The 18,469-nt window shown below is 46.2% G+C and overlaps 1 protein-coding gene across 6 annotated transcripts in view; it reads right to left on the bottom strand.

Annotated features, from left to right (window-relative positions):
* FBXW4 (F-box and WD repeat domain containing 4) overlaps nt 1-18,469 on the bottom strand; it is an 88,096-nt gene that overhangs the window by 48,596 nt on the left and 21,031 nt on the right. For all 6 annotated transcript variants that reach the window (XM_003904144.5, XM_031652127.1, XM_031652126.1 and 3 more), the window contains exons 3-5: nt 17,658-17,843; nt 17,087-17,219; nt 11,307-11,401 (exon numbers count right to left, since the gene is read on the bottom strand). In XM_003904144.5, the coding sequence (XP_003904193.2) occupies nt 11,307-11,401; nt 17,087-17,219; nt 17,658-17,843 (414 nt within the window). The remainder of the gene's footprint in view (nt 1-11,306; nt 11,402-17,086; nt 17,220-17,657; nt 17,844-18,469) is intronic.

Below are 18,469 nucleotides of genomic sequence, written 5' to 3'. Positions count from 1 at the left end.
GCTTGGAAATGAGGCAAGGGTCTTGGGTAATCATCTTACTAGGACATCCCAGAGGCATAGGGGTTTCGTCTGAGGCACACAAGCACATAACTCTTATATGAGACAGGAAATAAAACCCCTGCTTCCAAAAGCTCACTATCTGGCCAGGCGCAGTGGCTCACGCAAGTAATCCCAACAGTTTGGGAGGCCAAGGCAGATGGACCACCTGAGGTCAGGAGCTCAAAACTAGCCTGGCCAACATGGTGAAACCCCATCTCTATTAAAAATACAAAAATTATCCGGCCTGGCGCAGTGGCTCACACCTGTAATCCCAGCACTTTGGGAGGCTGAGACGGGCAGATCACGAGGTCAGGAGATCAAGACCATCCTGGCTAACATGGTGAAACCCCATTTCTACTAAAAATACAAAAAATTAGCCGGGCATAGTGATGGGTGCCTGTAGTCCCAGCTACTCGGGAGGCTGAGGCAGGAGAATGGCTGGAAACTGGAGGTGGAGCTTGCAGGGAGTCGAGATCAGCCCCACTGCATCTCCAGCCTGGGCTTTGGCTGGTGAGGAAACCCTGGCCTCAAAAAAAAAAAAAAATACAGGCTGGGCGCCGGGTGGCTCAAGCCTGTAATCCAGTATATCTCGGGAGGCCGACGGGCGGATTACAAGGTCAGGAGATCGAGACCATCCTGGCTAACACGGTGAAACCCCGTCTCTACTAAAAAGTACAAAAAACTAGCCGGGCGAGGTGGCGAGCGCCTGTAGTCCCAGCTACTTGGGAGGCTGAGCCAGGAGAATGGCGTAAACCCGGGAGGCGGAGCTTGCAGTGAGCAGAGATCCGGCCACTGCACTCCAGCCTGGGTGACAGAGCGAGACTCCATCTCAAAAAAAAAAAAAAATACAAAAATTAGCTGGGCGTGGTGATGCTTGCCTGTAGTACCAGCTGCTCAGGAGGCTGAGGCAGAAGAATCGCTTGAACCCGGGAGGTGGAAGTTGCAGTGAGCTGAGCTCACGATCATGCCACTGCACTCCAGCCTGGGCAACAGAGCGAGACTCCGTCTCAAAAAAAAAGCTCACTATCTGAAACTTCTAAAGAGTCTTGTTCAAGAAACTGCTAGAGAGGCACAGGGATTAGCAGATGTCCAATCCATAGTCAGAGACCTTTTAGTACTGGTCTGAAGGAACAGCCAAAAATATTTATTGGTCTGCTGATGCATAAATGTATTCTTTATTGTCATCATGTGTAAAATTCTAGTCAGCAAAGCAAAATTCAGAATCAACACAACCTTTATGATTCATAGAGTCTCTACAGTCAGCTTCCCATATCAACAGCGTCAACATATTCTACTGGTGTACAACATGGTGCCTATTCTCTTTCTCCATGGTATGAGGAAAATGTCCTAGCTCTTAATTCCAAGCTTCTAACTGCCAAATGGAACTATGGTAATGATGAAACTCACTAAGACTCACTGATTCAGAGAAACTGTCATGGGCAACAGAATTCCTATTCTTGAGCCTTAAGCCCATTATCAAGTGGAGTCACGTGTGATTGTCCTGAACTCAGAGAAGAAATACAGCTGGCACCATGTACCGCTGCCTGGAAGTCCTGGGGACCAGGACTCTGGTAAATAGAAAGGGAGAGGGAGGCCCATTTAAAAAAAAAATGGTTTGAGGCCAGGCATGGTGGCTCACACCTGTAATCCCAGCACTTTGGGAGGCCGAGGCAGGTGGATCACAAGGTCAGGAGTTCGAGACCAGCCTGGCCAACACGGTGAAACCCCATCTCTACTAAAAATACAAAAATTAGCCTGATGTGTGGCATGAGCCTGTAATCCCAGCTACTTGGGAGGCTGAGGCAGGAGAATTGCTTGAACACAGGAGGCGGAAGTTGCAGTGAGCCGAGATTGCACCACTGCACTCCAGCCTGGGCAACAGAGCAAGACTCTGTCTGGGTGGCGGTGGGAGAATGGTTTGAAATGAAAAAGAAAATGAGGAAGGTAAGACTTGAATCTAAATACTGAAATCTGAAATACTGAAATGTGCTCCAAGTGGTCTGAGAGCTGCCTAATTGCAGGACGATGGGGTGATCCTTCTACCTCTGATATGAGCCCCCTCCATACAAAAACATACATTCTGCTAATCCAGCCACAACCTCATTATTGCCTTTTTTACTCATTCTCATTAGAAACCCCTACCCAGCCCCTAGTCTACTTACAAGAGTAAGCTCCATTGGCTCAAAACACTAAAAACACAGATTTTTCATGAAGATCCCTCTTTTGACTGATCTGAGTGTTACAGCTAACAGGTGGGGAAATCTTCTTAAATATATGAGCATTATCATGACAAGGCCACTGGAACGGATCAGTGCCATAAGTCAGACAGGGCTACAAGTTTCCGCTCTACCATCAGGTTCCTCTTTAGCCTTGACAGATCAAACCCTAAGCCGAAGCAGGCTATAGAGATCAGTTCAGTCTCCAAGCCAAAGGTCTTCACAGTGAGGGACCAAAGCAGCCCTGGCTGGGCCTCTGTCGGCCCGTGTCCCAGATTAATCACCACCAGGAGGGGCCTGGACACTAGCCTGCAATCTGAGCCCAAGCAGCACCTGCAGAGGGGTTGCCCCAGTACCTCCCTCACTCCCCTTGGGCAAGACCCCAGGGCATGAGGGTGTCCACCTGTTCACAAGGTTACCTAGCACAGAAGGGCAAAAACACTCAGCCATCTTGAACCCCGCAGATAAGTCATGGATGGTTTGAGTGGCTTAGTGGAGGAAGGAGGAAAGATGCAGTGACTCGTGCAGTCAAGTCCAGGCTCCAAGGGAAAGGAAACTCTCAGCCTCTGGACAGAAAGAGAGAAAGGTCCCAATGCTTCTCTCTTCACTGTCCAGAGAAGAAAGCTAACTAGAGACCAGCGGTGGGAAAACTAAGCCCTCTGAGGTTATGAAGTAATGAGATGCTTCATGTGTGTTTAGTACACATTCTTGTCATCTACACATCAACAGGGTGCTGATGGGAAGGAGACCAGAGCAGGGATGTCTTTTCAAAATCTCCCCAAATGCTGCCAGATATTTCTGCATGAAAGGAAGCTCAGAAACTTGAGGTTGTAGTAGAGTTTCTTTTGAATGCATAGATCTGGGAGAATAGCTTCGTCAAATTATCGCCTAAATCAGTAAGCTATTTCCAACAAGGTACATAAAGAGCTAGTGACTAAGTATGGCATGCATATGCATATCCATGTTAGAATATACTTTTTAGGACCAAAGGACCCTACTGTAATTACAAATTCTTCTCAGATCGTAATCCCATTTATTTTATTACTTCTCCAAGAATCAGTGGAGTAGGAGGAAGTATTTGTGAGGCTAAAATATAATAATAATAATCAATGGGAGGAAGATAAACATGGAAATCTATATCTTAGAATAGTCTGTCCCCGGCCCTAACTTGCAATATAAGGAGAAATCACTTGAATGGACTGCACACTTTCCCACCTGCCCCATGGCCCAAAGGAAGGAAGGGCAGGAGGGGTCAGAATCAGATTGAAGTGTGTGTCCCTCGAAGAGCTGAGAAAGCACAGGTCAGATAAGAGGAGAAAGAGCTCCTACACAGCACCTTCATTTGAGGAGTAACACCCACATCCTGACTATTATATCTTGTACCTCCAAAACTCTAGCTCCCGGAATTCCCTTTGAACCTCCGACTGCAACCCAGAGTTAGGATACAGCAGTGGCTACAATTACACACTTGCTTGGGAAGGGGTGGGGGGGTGCTGCATGTGACAGGCCATGAAAGGTCCCTGCCTATAAAACAGACTGAAAAACAAACCCTTAATTTAAATGTTAATGAAAGTGCTGTGGAGACATCAGAGGCTTCCCGGCTGCTCAGAGAACAGCTACACCAGCCACAGAATTTATGGCTCCCCTTCACCCTCCCGCCTCCCTCTCTGCCTCATCACCCACTGAAATTTAAAGAGAGAAAAAAAAGAAAACTAATTTTAACATTAACTCCATGCTTCCACCTTGGGATGTGATTGCTAAATTATCTGTTGGCAGAACGGTGATCAAAGGCGGAAAAACACAGGCACGTTGTACACACAACCCAGAAAAGTCAGCAGCAGCTAAAGCAGGAAAATTCCCTTTTCCCTTCCTGATGAGCAGAGTGGAAGAAAGAGTAGTGCAGGTAGGGACTGGAGCTGGGAGGTGTAGGCAGTAGGAGGAAGAGAAAGATGACTGATCCGTCCAGCATGCTCCCAAGGCCCTGTCTCAACCTCATCTGAGAACTTACCACACTCTACTACCTATTTTACTTGTCAGTCTCTCCCATCAGACTATGCTGTCTAGTTCACTGTTGTCTCTCTAGTGACCAGAACACGGTAATGCTTAAGCAGAATCTGAAGAGAGAGAGACAGAGAGAGGAAGGTGGGTGTTGAGGAGGAAGGGAGACAGAAAGAGAGACAGAGAGAGATGGAGAAAGAGAATTTAAACACTAGACGGAGAGATAGAAATGCATCCCTGTTAGCAGGGAGCCAAGTCTGGACACATCAACTCTGTATCCACAGTATTCAGCAGTCTGCAGCAGCCTCTGTTTCTACTTGTAGGGTTTCATTTAAGTCAGCTCTTGACAAGTGGGCCAGTCATGCTGGCCAAGGAAGGAGCTCCCACAAATGGGTTCTGGGCCAGTCAGGGCTGGGAGAGTGCTGGTCTCAGGCCAACAGCTCAGCACATGAGCCTCCCTGTGCCTATCCTGCCCTGGGTAATGGCAGAAATCCAGGGTCTTGAGGAATTGAAACCCACCCCTGTGGTATTTGTTCCTTGCTACTGATGGATATGACTGTCTGAGAGGCTTGGATATGCACGCGCAATGAACTCCAGGGTGGAGGGCACTGTACTGAGATTTAGCAGGACCTAACTCCAAATCAATGACATCCCCACACTGATCCCTTTCCAATTTTAGCTCGCTGCCAGTTGAACCAGTGGACCCACCTAGAATTACCTGCAGCTTCCATCTTTCTCCGGGTGTCATGATGCCCGTTCCAGCCACGCCAGCCCTGGGCCCTCCATGGTGTCTTTGTCCCTGCGATTCTCTCATCCAGGGCACCACAGGCAGGAAGCTCCCTCCTCTACTCTGCAGTTTCGCAAAGGGGGACACCAAGCCACTCTTTGACTAGCTCTTCAGGTCTTCTTCCCCTAGACAAGACCCAGAAGAAACTACCCCCTCTGCCCCTGACCCCAGGAAAGGAGAAGAGAGAGGTCCCCAAGTCAGCTACAGTCCATGCCATCAGGAGGACCAGCTACAATGCAGAGCACTACAGTCATCCACCTGAGTCTTTCCTCAAGTTATCAAGGTCAGGCATCCCCTTTACACCCAGCTGTCCACAGCCAGCCAGAAAAAGAAAAACTCAGAGGCACAATCTTTACTTTTGATTCTTCCTCCCCTAGAAGCACTTAGTGAGTTATAAAGTCCAGGGCTAAAGGACTGCTGCACCACTGGCAATCGAAAGAATCTGAACTGCAAGTTGGCTACCTCTTTTTGCAATCTTTCAAACCTCTCTGTCAGAGAAAACTCCAGATGCAATTACTTTTCACTAAAGAAAGATGTATTTCAACAGGCCGCTGAATATGCATCTACCACACACACACCACACAGTAAACCCTGTAGCTACTGGGAACAAACACCCTCCTTTCCCCAAAACCCACCCCCTTACCGAACAGTACACAGTGATTGCTTTCCTTCCAGACTCTCCCTCACCTCTGGGAGAAATGAAGCAAGAAGGGGCAGCTCCTCCATCAAAACCCCCCAGAGGCTGCAACTCACTTTACAAATTTGAATCGGTACATTTCATGCAGACTTGGACTAATCCCCCCAAAAACAAACAGGCCACCACAGTGAGCAAAGTTACACAAAATTATATTGTATATTTAATAACACAGCTAAGTCAAGTTTCTACACCTATACCACTCATATATTTCCCTAATGACAGAAGCGGGAGAGAAGGGATTAAAACCCAAGTGTCATGGGAAGTCTTCCTGACCACACTCACTCACACGATAGCAAGTGTCCTTTGGAGATGGGGAAAGGGTTCTGCTGAGCACTTTTTTTTTCTTGGAGGGCAATAAATATGGTGTCTGCAGAGGGACGAGGAGCTGTGGGCTCCTCTCCCTTCCCCTCCCAGGCAAACAGGGTAGGTAGGTCTACAGATTCACTTCACCACCTGCCTCCCATGACTGGCTTGGAGGGGGCCCTGAAAGCTGAAGATCTGTGCGCATTCACACTCTTGGAATGGTGCAAGCATTCACAGCTACCTGAGTGAGCCTAAGCCTCGATCATATGCTGCCTTCTCCCACCCCTCCCTGTCTCAACTCTGGCCTCCAGGAAAAGAGAATGTTCACAGGTCCCCACAGAGCCTTTTATGGGCCACAGCTACCATCCAAGATGCTGGTGAATAAGGCACAGCAGTGATCAAAGGCCTGCTTGTCCCTCAGCACGCAGGACATGGGAACAGGCTAGGGACCTGGGTACAAACTACTGCCTCTTCTGCCCCATTCCACATGTGGCCCTGCATTGATCTTCCCTGGGCCTCAATTTTTGCCTTTCCCCAAAAGAAAATGACACTCCCCCTTCCTCCCCAATCAAGGACAGCCTAGGTTAAGGCACTTAGTATAATCTGGTAATCATTACAGCCATGTGCCTATCGTATCCCCACCACTGAATAAGATCCTTGGGGAAGCTGCCACGTATCAAGTGTTCAGTAAATACACAAGGAGTGAGGTGAAAGGGTAAGAAGGGAAGAGATGGAAAGTCAAAGGGAATGAAGTTAAGTGTTTAATATTTCTACATTTCCTCATACTTTAGTATTTACTGCATTCAGCTGGAAATAATTTTTAAATGGCAATAAAACATATTACATTTTAAAAATCTGCTTTTTGGCCAGGCATAGCTTTTCACACCTGTAATCTCAGCACTTCAGAAGGCCAATGTGGGAGGATCACTTGAGCCCAATAGTTCAAGGCCGCAGTGAACTGTAATTGTGCCACTATACTCCAGGCAAGATCCTGTCTCCAAAAAAAAAAGAGTCTGCTTTTCTGTGTTACTCATGGGAAGTTGCTCAGAATTCCATGTGACCTCAGGAGGTTGTATCTCTGAGGCCTGTGAGCTGAAGGTATTCCTGCCCCAAAATTGCACTCAGACATATGCCCCTCCACCCCAGGCATGCCTCCAGCATCTCATTCCTGGGTCATCTTAACCTGTCCTTCTAGCAATCATCCAGCAACTCCAGGTGAGACCTCCTCTACAGGAGAAGGGTTTCTTTTCTAAGTCATGAATCTTAAAAACAGGATTACTGGTGTTGAACAATAAGATGGGTAGGAGGGTATGTGGGAGGCAGAAGAAAAGGTCCTTGCCTACCACTTTCCTTTGGAGCCTGCTGGTTCTCCTTCTCTGTTTTTTGACTATCTACACATGGCTCTAAGCACATAACCAGTATTAAATACCATCCTCCATGACTCTTTACAAATTAAGAACTCAAAGTAAAGGAAGAAAGGAAAGAAGACATTTGAACACAGAACAGATACCTGCTTTCTCTCAGTTGTGAGGACCTCAAATTAAGCCTCTGGATTGAGGTTTCATGTTTCATACAAGTGCCTGAGTACATACAAAAGAAGAGAAGGTAGAAAAGTCCCAGCATCAAAGATAAATAAGATTAATATGTTTGATAAATTATTTTAAATAGAAGAAAGAGATAAATTGAGAAAAGAGCTGTGCTAGGTCTCCTAACTGTCCAGGTTCCTCCTGACTGCATAAGGGAGCAACAAAGGGCTGAGAAATTGGCAGGTAAACCACGAGTACTTGCCCTACGGCCAGTACACTGGCTGCCACATCCCTTCATATTCTCTATGAGGAGTCCAGGGTCTATCACATTAGTGACGCTGACAACCATACTGAACAGGAATGGTGGCAGGGAGGGGAACTGAAGGTGGTCATTGAGGGCAGGAATGCTACAGGGGGAAGAGAGGTTCCTACTGAGTCCCCACCTCAATAAGATTGCAAAAGAGCAGGGAAAATCCCTGGGGCCAGGAGGAGCCCAGGAAAAGGGTAGAAACTTGACAGCAGTTGAAGCCACTAAGCAAATGCTAAACCAGGCAAGAAAGGATTCTGGTTGACATTACATTATAGCCCTTTTTGAGGATCACTTGAGGCCAGGAGTTCATAACCAGCCTGGGTGATAAAGTGAAACCCTATCTCAATATGCATAACACATATATATTACAGCCCTTTTAGCTTTTCAGAGTATTAATATTTTCATATAAATTATTTCAGGTCATCTTCACAATAATCTAATAAGGTCTATAAAGGAAAGAGTGTTCATATTTAATATGAGGAAACTGAGGCTGGGAGTGGGAATGACTTGTCTGAGGCCACACTGCTAGTTGAAGGCAAAGCAGAACTCATCTCCCAGACTGCTTTAAAGAACAGACCCTGAGGCTGGGAAGCAGTGTTTCTCAAGACTGAGAAAATGAATGAGTTTATTGAAAGGTTCAAATTCACGGTCACATTGAGAAGAAATGGATCTAATAATGAGGTCAAAAGACCCTATCCCAGTATATTCTTTGGGTAAGAGAAAAAGAGGCAGAGATAACACCGGTATACACTCTGGTCATCTAGTGTAAAGACAGAATCTCAAACACAAACTATTTTTTAAAAGACCCCAAGACCTCATTTCTGGAGTTAGGGGAAGATCATCTTAAATAACTGTGGGTCAGGAGCTGACAGAGTGAAAGAATCATCCCAAGGCTGAGGTGGGAAGATGGCTTGAGCCCAGGAGTTCAAGACCAGCCTGGGTAACACTGTGAGACCCCTCTCAAAAAAAAAAAAAAAAATTCATCCCAGGGCCAAGAAGAGGACAGGAAGACCCTGAAGATGAATGTGAAGAAAACATAAGGCCTAGGTCTTCACCAAAGATGAGACACATCAAAGCTTTAGCAGAGGGTCTGGCACAGAGCAGATGACTACTAAATGTTAGCTGCTAGTAGTAGTGGCAGTCATATAGAGTAGTAATGCTAGAAAGCTAGGTCCTTCCCCAAAGCCAGTCTCCAAGTTGTGACTAAAAAACCCAAAATCAGTTTACTGTAATCTTAAATGCTTCTTAATGATGAGGGCAGACTCTGTCCTCAACCTCTTTTATTGACACCATCTTCAATAGTTGTTGTGCCCTATTCTGTTAAGAGGTAGCCTAACACATTCCAGAAGAGGAGGCTGGAATAGAGAAATGTGGGGTAGGGATGCAGGGCAGAGCCTGTTTGTGTTCTTTGGCTTCAATCCATATGCAGGAAGCACACGGACCATCTCCAGCCCTGACAGCGTCTCTCTACCACCACCTCCACTCCAGTCTCCCCAAACCAGCAGAAGTCCACAAGCAACCATTAAGACAAAGTCACCAGCACACTTGTCACTTCTCACTGGCTATAGCACTTTCCTTCTATTCAGCCTACAGATGCCCAGGTCTGGCTAACTGGCTTTAAAAAGGGCAGCATTAGGAAGAAACGGAGGAGGAGACAGAGCTCAATGGCTCCATTTTCCACTCTCCGCTCCCACACACTTAGCCTCTCCACTCCCTGCTGGTCTTTCCTTCCCTCTTTCCTACGATTGCTAGAATGATTTGTTTTGAACAGCGACAGGTTTATAGGTTAGCCGACACCTCTGCTCTGTGGAATTTTAATTAACTTCTCCCATCGTCAATATGCTAAGGAACGGGGTCTCCATTCTCTGGGGTCAGCAATGTGTTTCAGGTCCTGCTATATCAGCCGTCAAATTGAAGAATTAATGACATGGCTAATCGGCTCTAATTCTTAGAAAGAAAAAAATCTGAAAGGGAGTTGTAGAAGGGAGCAGGAGGAGGGGTGCAAGCTCCATAGGGTGAGGAGAAAGAAGCTGAAGGGCCTAAGCGAAGTGGGCAGGACCAAGTCTCTTATAAAATAAGCAACTGACTTAAACCTAGTGTTGGAGGGTGGCAGCCCTACAGCTTTCACATTTCCATGTGAGTAGGGTGAAGGAAGTGGACGAAGATCCTAGGAAAATGTTGTGATAGAACAGGTACAGGAGAATCTATGTACCCTGCAGGGGAGGAGAGGGATTCTGTCTCGGTTCCAGAGAGCCTTGAAAGCAGAAGTCGGGATGCAAACCTCACTTGTCCATAGGTAAGGTTAAAGACATAACAGTCAGGGCCAGGTGCAGTGGCTCATGCACTTTGGGAGGCCAAGATGGGAGGATCACCTGAGGCCAGGAGTTCGAAACCAGCCTGCTCAATATAGAAACACCCCATTTCTAAAAACAAAACAAAACAAAAACAAACAAACAAAAAAGAACAAAAAAAAAACCCACCCCATTTCTAGGGCCAGGTGCGGTGCCTCACACCTGTAATCCCAGCACTTTGGGAGGCCGAGGCGGGCGGATCACAAGGTCAGGTGATCCAGACCATCCTGGCTAACGCGGTGAAACTCTGTCTCTATTAAAAATACAAAAAATTAGCTGGGCGTGGTGGCGGTCACCTGTAGTCTCAGCTACTTGGGAGGCTGAGGCAGGAGAATGGCATGAACCCAGGAGCTGGAGCTTGTAGTGAGCCGAGATGGTGCCACTGCACTCCAGCCTGGGTGACAGAGCAAGACTCTGTCTCAAAAAAAAAAAAAAAAAGAAACACCCCATTTCTAAATATAAAATAAAATAAATAATAATAAAAAAAGAGAAGTAACAATCAGGCCAAACGGTACAGTCAAGCCATCATCAAAATTTCACAGTTTTGCTATAATAATCAATGTCACTACTTCACATACATGTTTTTGTTTGAGGACCCAGCTGGATCTGGGCCCCAAGCCTCTCCTGATGACTTAAGTCTGTAAGGGATACTCCAGAGGCCATTTTCCAAGGGGAGCAAAGCAGACATGTGAGTTGTAAGAGCAGGTTGGCTGGTGGTGTCACCTTCCAAGGGTGGTGAGAGGCCTCTGCTTCGGGAATGATCCCAGAGGACAACTGTTCCAGAAGGGACACTCCTGGTTAACAGCTGGATTCTTAGTTATATTCTCATATAGTACTCTTTCCTTAACATTTCTGAGGTTAGATGCTTAGGAAATTTGCATTTAGAAGGTTATTTCAATCCCACACATATATGAAGTGACCTAAACACCTCAAATCTCTGGAGGATTAAAAAAATCTCCAAGACAGTGACTCAAAGCAACCTAGAATACACAACAGGAAGATTTTCTAGCTCACCTGATCTAGTAAAATAAAAGCATTATTATACAGGACAAAACTACATCCAAATATGTCTCCCTTACCTGAGTAATGGGCTGATAGCAATGGACCAGACTCGGTCTTCAGTCTGGATGGTGTGTAAGCACTGCCCCAGCCGGCCTGAGGCCAAAGGCCACACCTAGAAACAGGAGAGGAGATGCTCTCGTTGGCATTGCCTGGGATCAGTGGGGAGGAGAGGTGCTCCGGCAGGGGTGACTGTTGGAGGTGGAGAAATGGGGAATCCTTTATGCCCTGCACACACAGAGCTCAGGTATCAGCAGAGGAGCCCCTGCAGCTTCTGGCTCACCTACCCCCATAGATACAGGGCTCAGGTATCAGCAGAGGAGCCCCTGCAGCTTCTGGCTCACCTACCCCCATAGATAGGGCCTAGCTCTCCATCCTAACCACCCTCTTTTACTTCCACTCAGAGCCCTTACTTACCAGCCAACTTTATATTGGGGAATCAGAAGTTCCACATTCCTCAGCTGAGACTTGACTGAGAAGAAGTGGGTGGGTGGGGCTTGCCTCTCTTGACAGCTTTCCTGTATTTGTGGATTTTCCTTTCTCCTATCTCTCACCAAGATTTTACTTTGGAGAAGTAGGGAGAGGGAAGAAGATCAAGGCACAATATAGGGGGACAGCAATAGAATCAGGGAGAGAAGTAAAAAGAAAGATGCAAGGGAAGGAAAGAATGGAAGAAGAAGAAAGACTTCCAAGTGGGAAGGTGGTGTGTTGTTGTTTGTTTGTTGATAATGCCCAGGATCCAAAACTATTCACGTCAGCAGGAATTTAGCACCTAGTGTCACCAAAAGTAGCAGAAAAGCTTAACTCTTTTAAGCTTCCATATCTCCTACAGGTTAAAAATATTGCTTGGAGCACATTATCTGGTCCCTATCAGTCAGGAATGTACATTAGCAGCCACTCTGGGCTTAACTCTAATCAACACTCACAGAGCCCTCTCAGCAGTCAGTGCATTTAGACATCTCCCATTAAGCACAGGACTCCCCCCTCACCTCACCCTACGCTAGATGACACACACAGGGACATAAGCCTCTAACCAAACAGAAAGGAAACCTCAGACATACAGGGCTATCCCAAGACAGCAGCAACAGAGGGATCCAGAGGCAGCCAGATGGATCAGTGACCTCTTAAGGTCCCAGCAGTGCTATAAGGGGAACATACAAAACTCAGGCAGGACCTTAGATGGAAGAACTTTAAAGGAAACATTCCTTGAGTGTAAAGGGTAGGTGATGGAGTAGGGGTGATCCTGGCTTCTTAGGGTCACATGATAACTCTTCCCTATAAAAGGAGAAAGTGTTTCTTAGAGTTTGTGTGTATGATGGGTGTGGGGGATGGGATGATTGTGTGAGTTACTTTTCCCAACACAGTGAAAAGAAAATAAACGTAAGAAGAAGATCCTAAATGAGGAGGAGCAGAAAACAAAGGTAAACACCACAACTTTTCCTGAGTGCCATGATTCAGGCCTGCTCTTTGGACTCTATACCCCTTTGGCAATAACTAGATACATTTCCAATGTACTCTTTTAGGCAGCCCAGCTAAAAAGAGAGCTTTGCCTTTTCCCTGACACAAACTCCCTGGGAGGCAGATTCTTTCTTGGGGGTGAAGAAACACTAAAGATTCTGATTACAAAATCTATGGGGAAGGCCTAGGCCTGAATTCACTAATGTCCTCCATGGAAAGGGAAGGTCGATTCCTAGATTCTGCAAACCACAGAACAAGGTTCCTGGTCTCCAGGAGCAGCTCAGGAAGCATGCCACCAATTCTGAGCATGATCTTAAGAAAGTGGCCCTCCTGGCTTAGCCCAGCAACACATTATCCTCCAGAAACATGAGATTCCATCCTGGCACCTGAGGGACAGGAGTTGACAACAATACGCTGATCCTATCTTTGCCCTCCATGGCCAAATTCAAAACAGATCCAACCCTGGAAAAGATTCAATGGCAGTGGTCTTTTTATTTTTATTTTTCGAGATTTTTTTTTTTTTTTTTTTTTTGAGAGTCTTACTCTGTCGCCCAGGCTGGAGTGCAGTGGTGCAATCTCGGCTCACTGCAAACTCCACCTCCTGGGTTCATGCCATTCTCCTGCCTCAGCATCCCGAGTAGCTGGGTCTACAGGCGCCTGCCACCAAGCCCAGCTAATTTTTTTGTATTTTTAGTAGAGGCAGTGTTTTGCCATGTTAGCCAGGATGGTCTCAATCTCCTGACCTCGTGATCCACCTGCCTCAGCCTCCCAAAGTGCTGGGATTACAGGTGTGAGCCACCGCGCCCGGCCGAGAGTGGACATTTATACAGTTCTTTTAAAAAGCAGACTGGTGGCCAGGCGCGGTGGCTCAAGCCTGTAATCCCAGCACTTTGGGAGGCCGAGATGGGCGGATCACGAGGTCAGGAGATCGACACCATCCTGGCTAACATGGTGAAACCCCGTCTCTACTAAAAAATACAAAAAAAACTAGCCGGGCGCGGTGGCGGGCGCCTGTAGTCCCAGCTACTCGGGAGGTTGAGGCAGGAGAATGGCGTAAACCCGGGAGGCAGAGCTTGCAGTGAGCTGAGATCCGGCCACTGCACTCCAGCCTGGGCGACAGAGCCAGACTCCGTCTCAAAAAAATAAAAAGCAGACTGGTGATATGCATCACGACTTTTAAAATGATCACAGCCTTTAACTCAGTAATTTTGTTGATGAAAATCTATCCTAAAGAAAATAATCCTAAAACAAAAGAAAAACCTAAATGGTAAAATATTCCCTGCAGCCTGCAATTGCAGAAAAAAGCATGCATAGGCTTTGGCATCTGACCAATCTGGATTTGAACCCTAGTTGCTACTTATTATCTTTGATCTTAGGAGTAACTTCTTAGCTTCCGTTTCCTCATCTGTCAAATGAGAAATGATGCCTATCTCAGGGTTATAGTGTGGAAAAGTGGAGATAAGCATAAGGCATTTAGCACAGCAGCATAGTATTTGGCAGGTATCAGGCAAACAATAATGGTGGTTCTTATTACAATAAATCTTCCCTTCTAAGCCAGATGTGATCTGATCTCTCTACCTTCTAAACTTTCTGGCTCTTTCCCTAGAGCTTTATACTCCACAGTCCTAGCCACTTCCAATCAGCTCCATGGCCAGGTATGCACATCTCTTCTCAACCTAAGGGTAAGAGGCTGTATCTTCCTTACTTCTGAAGAGTCCAGGTGCCTCTGTACCAAGCCTCACACATAGTAGGCACTCGTAAGAAAGAATAGAGAAATAAAGAAGGAAACGAAGGAATGGTTAGTACCAGCCCAGGCTCATTAAGAACATAAGCTACCATCTTTTCACATCTCAGGATGGGGCTGGCCCCACTAAAGCCCAGAGACGCAATCCAAGCTAAGCCACAGAAAACCTGAAACTGAGATTGTGGGAAGGGGAAGGAAGAGGGTTCTTTGGACAGTCCCTAGCTCAGATGTCTTGCAAAGAGATTGTTTTACTTCCCTTTACCCCATAAAATAAATCTCTTTCCTAAAATACAGTACATATTTGGGGAACTCCCCAAAAATAGATGGTTACAGGCAAATATCACTGTAAAGTCTTATGAAGGTTCAGGTGTATTAGAAGCCTGGAGAAGTAGCTGTAGAATTTCAGATGCCACTGAAAAGAAATGACGTTTCAGTTATAAAAGACAAACTGAATATAACAGTAATGTAGAAATGGCTCAGGATAACAAAGGGCTGGATGCAAAGACAACAACAGAAAGGAGGGAAACCCAGCATCTGGAAAGCCAGGAAAGAAGAGTTGGCAGAGAGGTCACAGGGGAGCTGCAAACCAGCTGACCAGCTTTCAGGACCAGAGAAGAGAATTCTGTCACTGACCTAAAAGAAATCCTCAGAAGGATTAAGATGGACTGTGGTGACAATTTTAGAAGGAAGAATTTATTTTAGATCTTTTTAAAAATCTAAGATACTAAATAGGGCTAAACCAGTACTCAAACATGAAACTAACCCAATACCTCAAATAAACTTGCTATTATTCTTCAACTGTAAGCAATCCACACCCTTAGATTGCTATCTATGGTTATAAAGCTTAGTTTTTTTTTTTTTTTTTTTTTTTTTTTTTTTTTTTTTTTTTTTTTTTTGAGACGGAGTCTGGCGCTGTGTCACCCAGGCTGGAGTGCAGTGGCGCGATCTCGGCTCACTGCAAGCTCCGCCTCCCAGGTTCAGGCCATTCTCCTGCCTCAGCCTCCGAGTAGCTGGGACTACAGGCGCCCGCCACCACGCCCGGCTAGTTTTTTTTTTTTGTATTTTTAGTAGAGACGGGGTTTCACCATGTTAGCCAGGATGGTCTCGATCTCCTGACCTCGTGATCCGCCCGCCTCGGCCTCCCAAAGTGCTGGGATTACAGGCTTGAGCCACCGCGCCCGGCCATAAAGCTTAGTTTTATACTGCTCTGGGTTTCAGACTACAGAGAATAGAAGAAAGAGGTGTCACTGAAAAGGAGGAACTTGGGGAAGCCTGAAGCCATGACAGGAAGATGGCTAGAATAAGACAGGAATACCTAGGTCACACATGCCACAAAAGGTTTCTATGCAAACTGACTTTTGAGCAGTATAACACGTTTAGGTCTGGATCTTTTCAGGGAATGGTACAAGGACAGTGACCAATCAGAAGCCTGAAGTAAGTAGGAAGTAGGGTAACAGGAAGCAAGTGACAGGAAATTCAGTTTCCATGTTGGTTCAAAAGATATGCTGGATTTTTCTCAAGCTTCCTGTGCTGGTGTGCATTCTCTCTGACAGAGTACAAAGTAAGGCAGAAAATAGTAAAGGGAGGAGAAACTTCCATAAAAAGAAGGGAACATATTTAGCCCTTCTTTTTACATAAAATAGCAATATTTCTATATGGAGGTGTAATCACCAGAGGGTACATGCAGTCAGAAAGGTTACTGAGTAAAGATTGCAATTTCCCTCTCCTGAGTCCTCTCCCTATGTGTTTTTGAGGCCCATTTGCTGACATACCAGCAAGCATTTTGTTCCTGTTAGCACTATGGAACCTAGATGCTAGGAAACACGTAACAAGACACTATTGGGCCTCCTGCATCACCAACTGAATTGTCAGCAAAGTTCCCACAGCAACCCTAAAGGACCAGGCCTGTGTAGGCCCTGGCTACAGCTGTTGGGCACATGCCTGGAGGAAGACTTCTCTGTCTCACAGGTGGGAGCCTATTTGACCCAGATGTGGATGAGTCCATGAAGTCAGGATCATGCTATTTATCAGCCTCACTTTCTTTTATGCTTTGCTTTGGTGGATATCTGTGGACCGGGCAATTTGGCAAAGATGCAACAAACAACACCCCTCTCTCATAGTCTCTACTGCTTACTGACCACATCACTCTCCAGAGAAGCAGTGAAAACACATTTTAATTATCAGCCTGATTGCTTATAAACAAGGTGGTGAAAAATTAACCTCCCTAAACAGAGAGCAGGCAATAAGGAGGGAGATTTTAAAATAAAATATTAGGGTCAGAACTCAACCCACAAACTTGAGGAAACGCAACTCAGGGAGGAAAGGCTGCCAGGTCCTCTGTTTTTGAGTTCACGCCACATTGCAAGTGAGTGGCAACCTTCCCAGCCACTGTCCACTCCTTTCCCAGTCCAGTTGGCAGGGACAACACCTGGCATGGCAAGCTGCATGCCAGAGGCACATAAGTGAGTCCTTTATTGTGTCGTTTTCTCCCCCGCCCCCAGCCGATACTCTCAGCCAATCCTGGGACTCGGGGCTCTATCCACCCCACTCCCTATAGACAGGAGAGAGTAATAGTATGTAACGGGGAGACCACCTCACCTTGGCCGTCCTGTCCCTGGAGCCACTCACAATGATGCCTCCTTTGCAATCCACACAGTTCACCTCCTGTTCATGAGCCGAGTACTTGACAGTGAAGGTGCTGTGAATCTTATGAACGCCAATCTTCCCATCTCTAGGAGAGAAATAAGGAGCCGATCCCCAAGAACCAATTATTCTTTCTGTAGGAAGAGAACAACTCTCCAGAAACAGCCTAAGTCTCCAGTGACATCCAAATTTGCTAAGCAATAGGCAATTCAGCCCAGTAAGGTGCTGACTTTCTAGATACCTTTACTTCTTCAGCACACCTGGGGCTGAACAGAGCTGAGAGACAAAATATATTTTCCCCTGGAGAATATCAAAACCAGCTTCACTTTTCATTAGAAGCTCTTCCTGTTTTCCTTCTCCAGCTAACCCTATTAACTCCTTTTAGTAAAATCTCTCTGCTTTAAATGGAAAACCCTCTGTCTCCCTCCTCATCCCTTTGGAGTTAAGACAGAAAAGTCAGAGACAGGCAGAATGTCCCCGAAAAATAAGATGGAAAAGGGTGGAAGGAGAAACCTGCAGCACTTACCCTCCTGCACTGATAATATGCGAGTTGGCCAGCACAAAGTGGCAAACGTCCTCATCATGCCCAGCAAAGACTCCTAGAGGCCGACGGTTCAAGCTGGCACCATCTGGACGGAACTGGTAGGCCAGGATGAAATTAGCCTGGGATATGTACAGAGAATCATCCTCTAGCTGCATCCAGGGCATCTGACTGAAACGATGGAAAATAAAATTTAAGTCATCAAGATACAGTATGAAAACTCAACTCCAATCTTTGAAGGGTCTGATCAATCCCTAACTTAGCAAGGATAACAAGGCTTATTATCTATACTTGATACCCTCCTTCAAAATTACCTACCCCTCAGCTATCCTCAGAAAACTAGAATAATTGAACTTTGTGGTGATCTAATCTTCCTTGGACTTTCTAAAAGAGACTCAAAATTAAAAGACCAACTAAATACCACTTTTAATTGGAGAATATTTAATATTTCAATTACTGGCTACCTGGACTTCTCATGGGTAGGCAGAGCTTACAAAATTCAATGGTCAAGGGGTGAGAAGGGTCAAAAAGAAATCTTCAGCTGGGCACAGTGGCTCACACCTGTAATCCTAGCACTTTGGGAGGCCAAGGCAGGTGGATCACCTGAGGTCAGCAGTTCGAGACCAGCCTGACCAACATGGTGAAACCCCATCTCTACTAAAAATACAAAATTAGCCGGGCATGGTGGTGCATGCCTGTAATCCCAGCTACTCCGGAGACTGAGGCAGAAGAATCGCTTGAACCCGGGAGGCAGAGGTTGCAGTGAGCCGAGATCGCGCCTGGTGACAGAGGGAGAC

The sequence above is a fragment of the Papio anubis genome, chromosome 11 (assembly GCF_008728515.1).
Source record: "Papio anubis isolate 15944 chromosome 11, Panubis1.0, whole genome shotgun sequence".
Lineage (NCBI taxonomy): Eukaryota > Metazoa > Chordata > Mammalia > Primates > Cercopithecidae > Papio > Papio anubis.
Note: the sequence above shows the minus strand (reverse complement) of the source record. Positions and strands in the feature narration are given on the sequence as shown.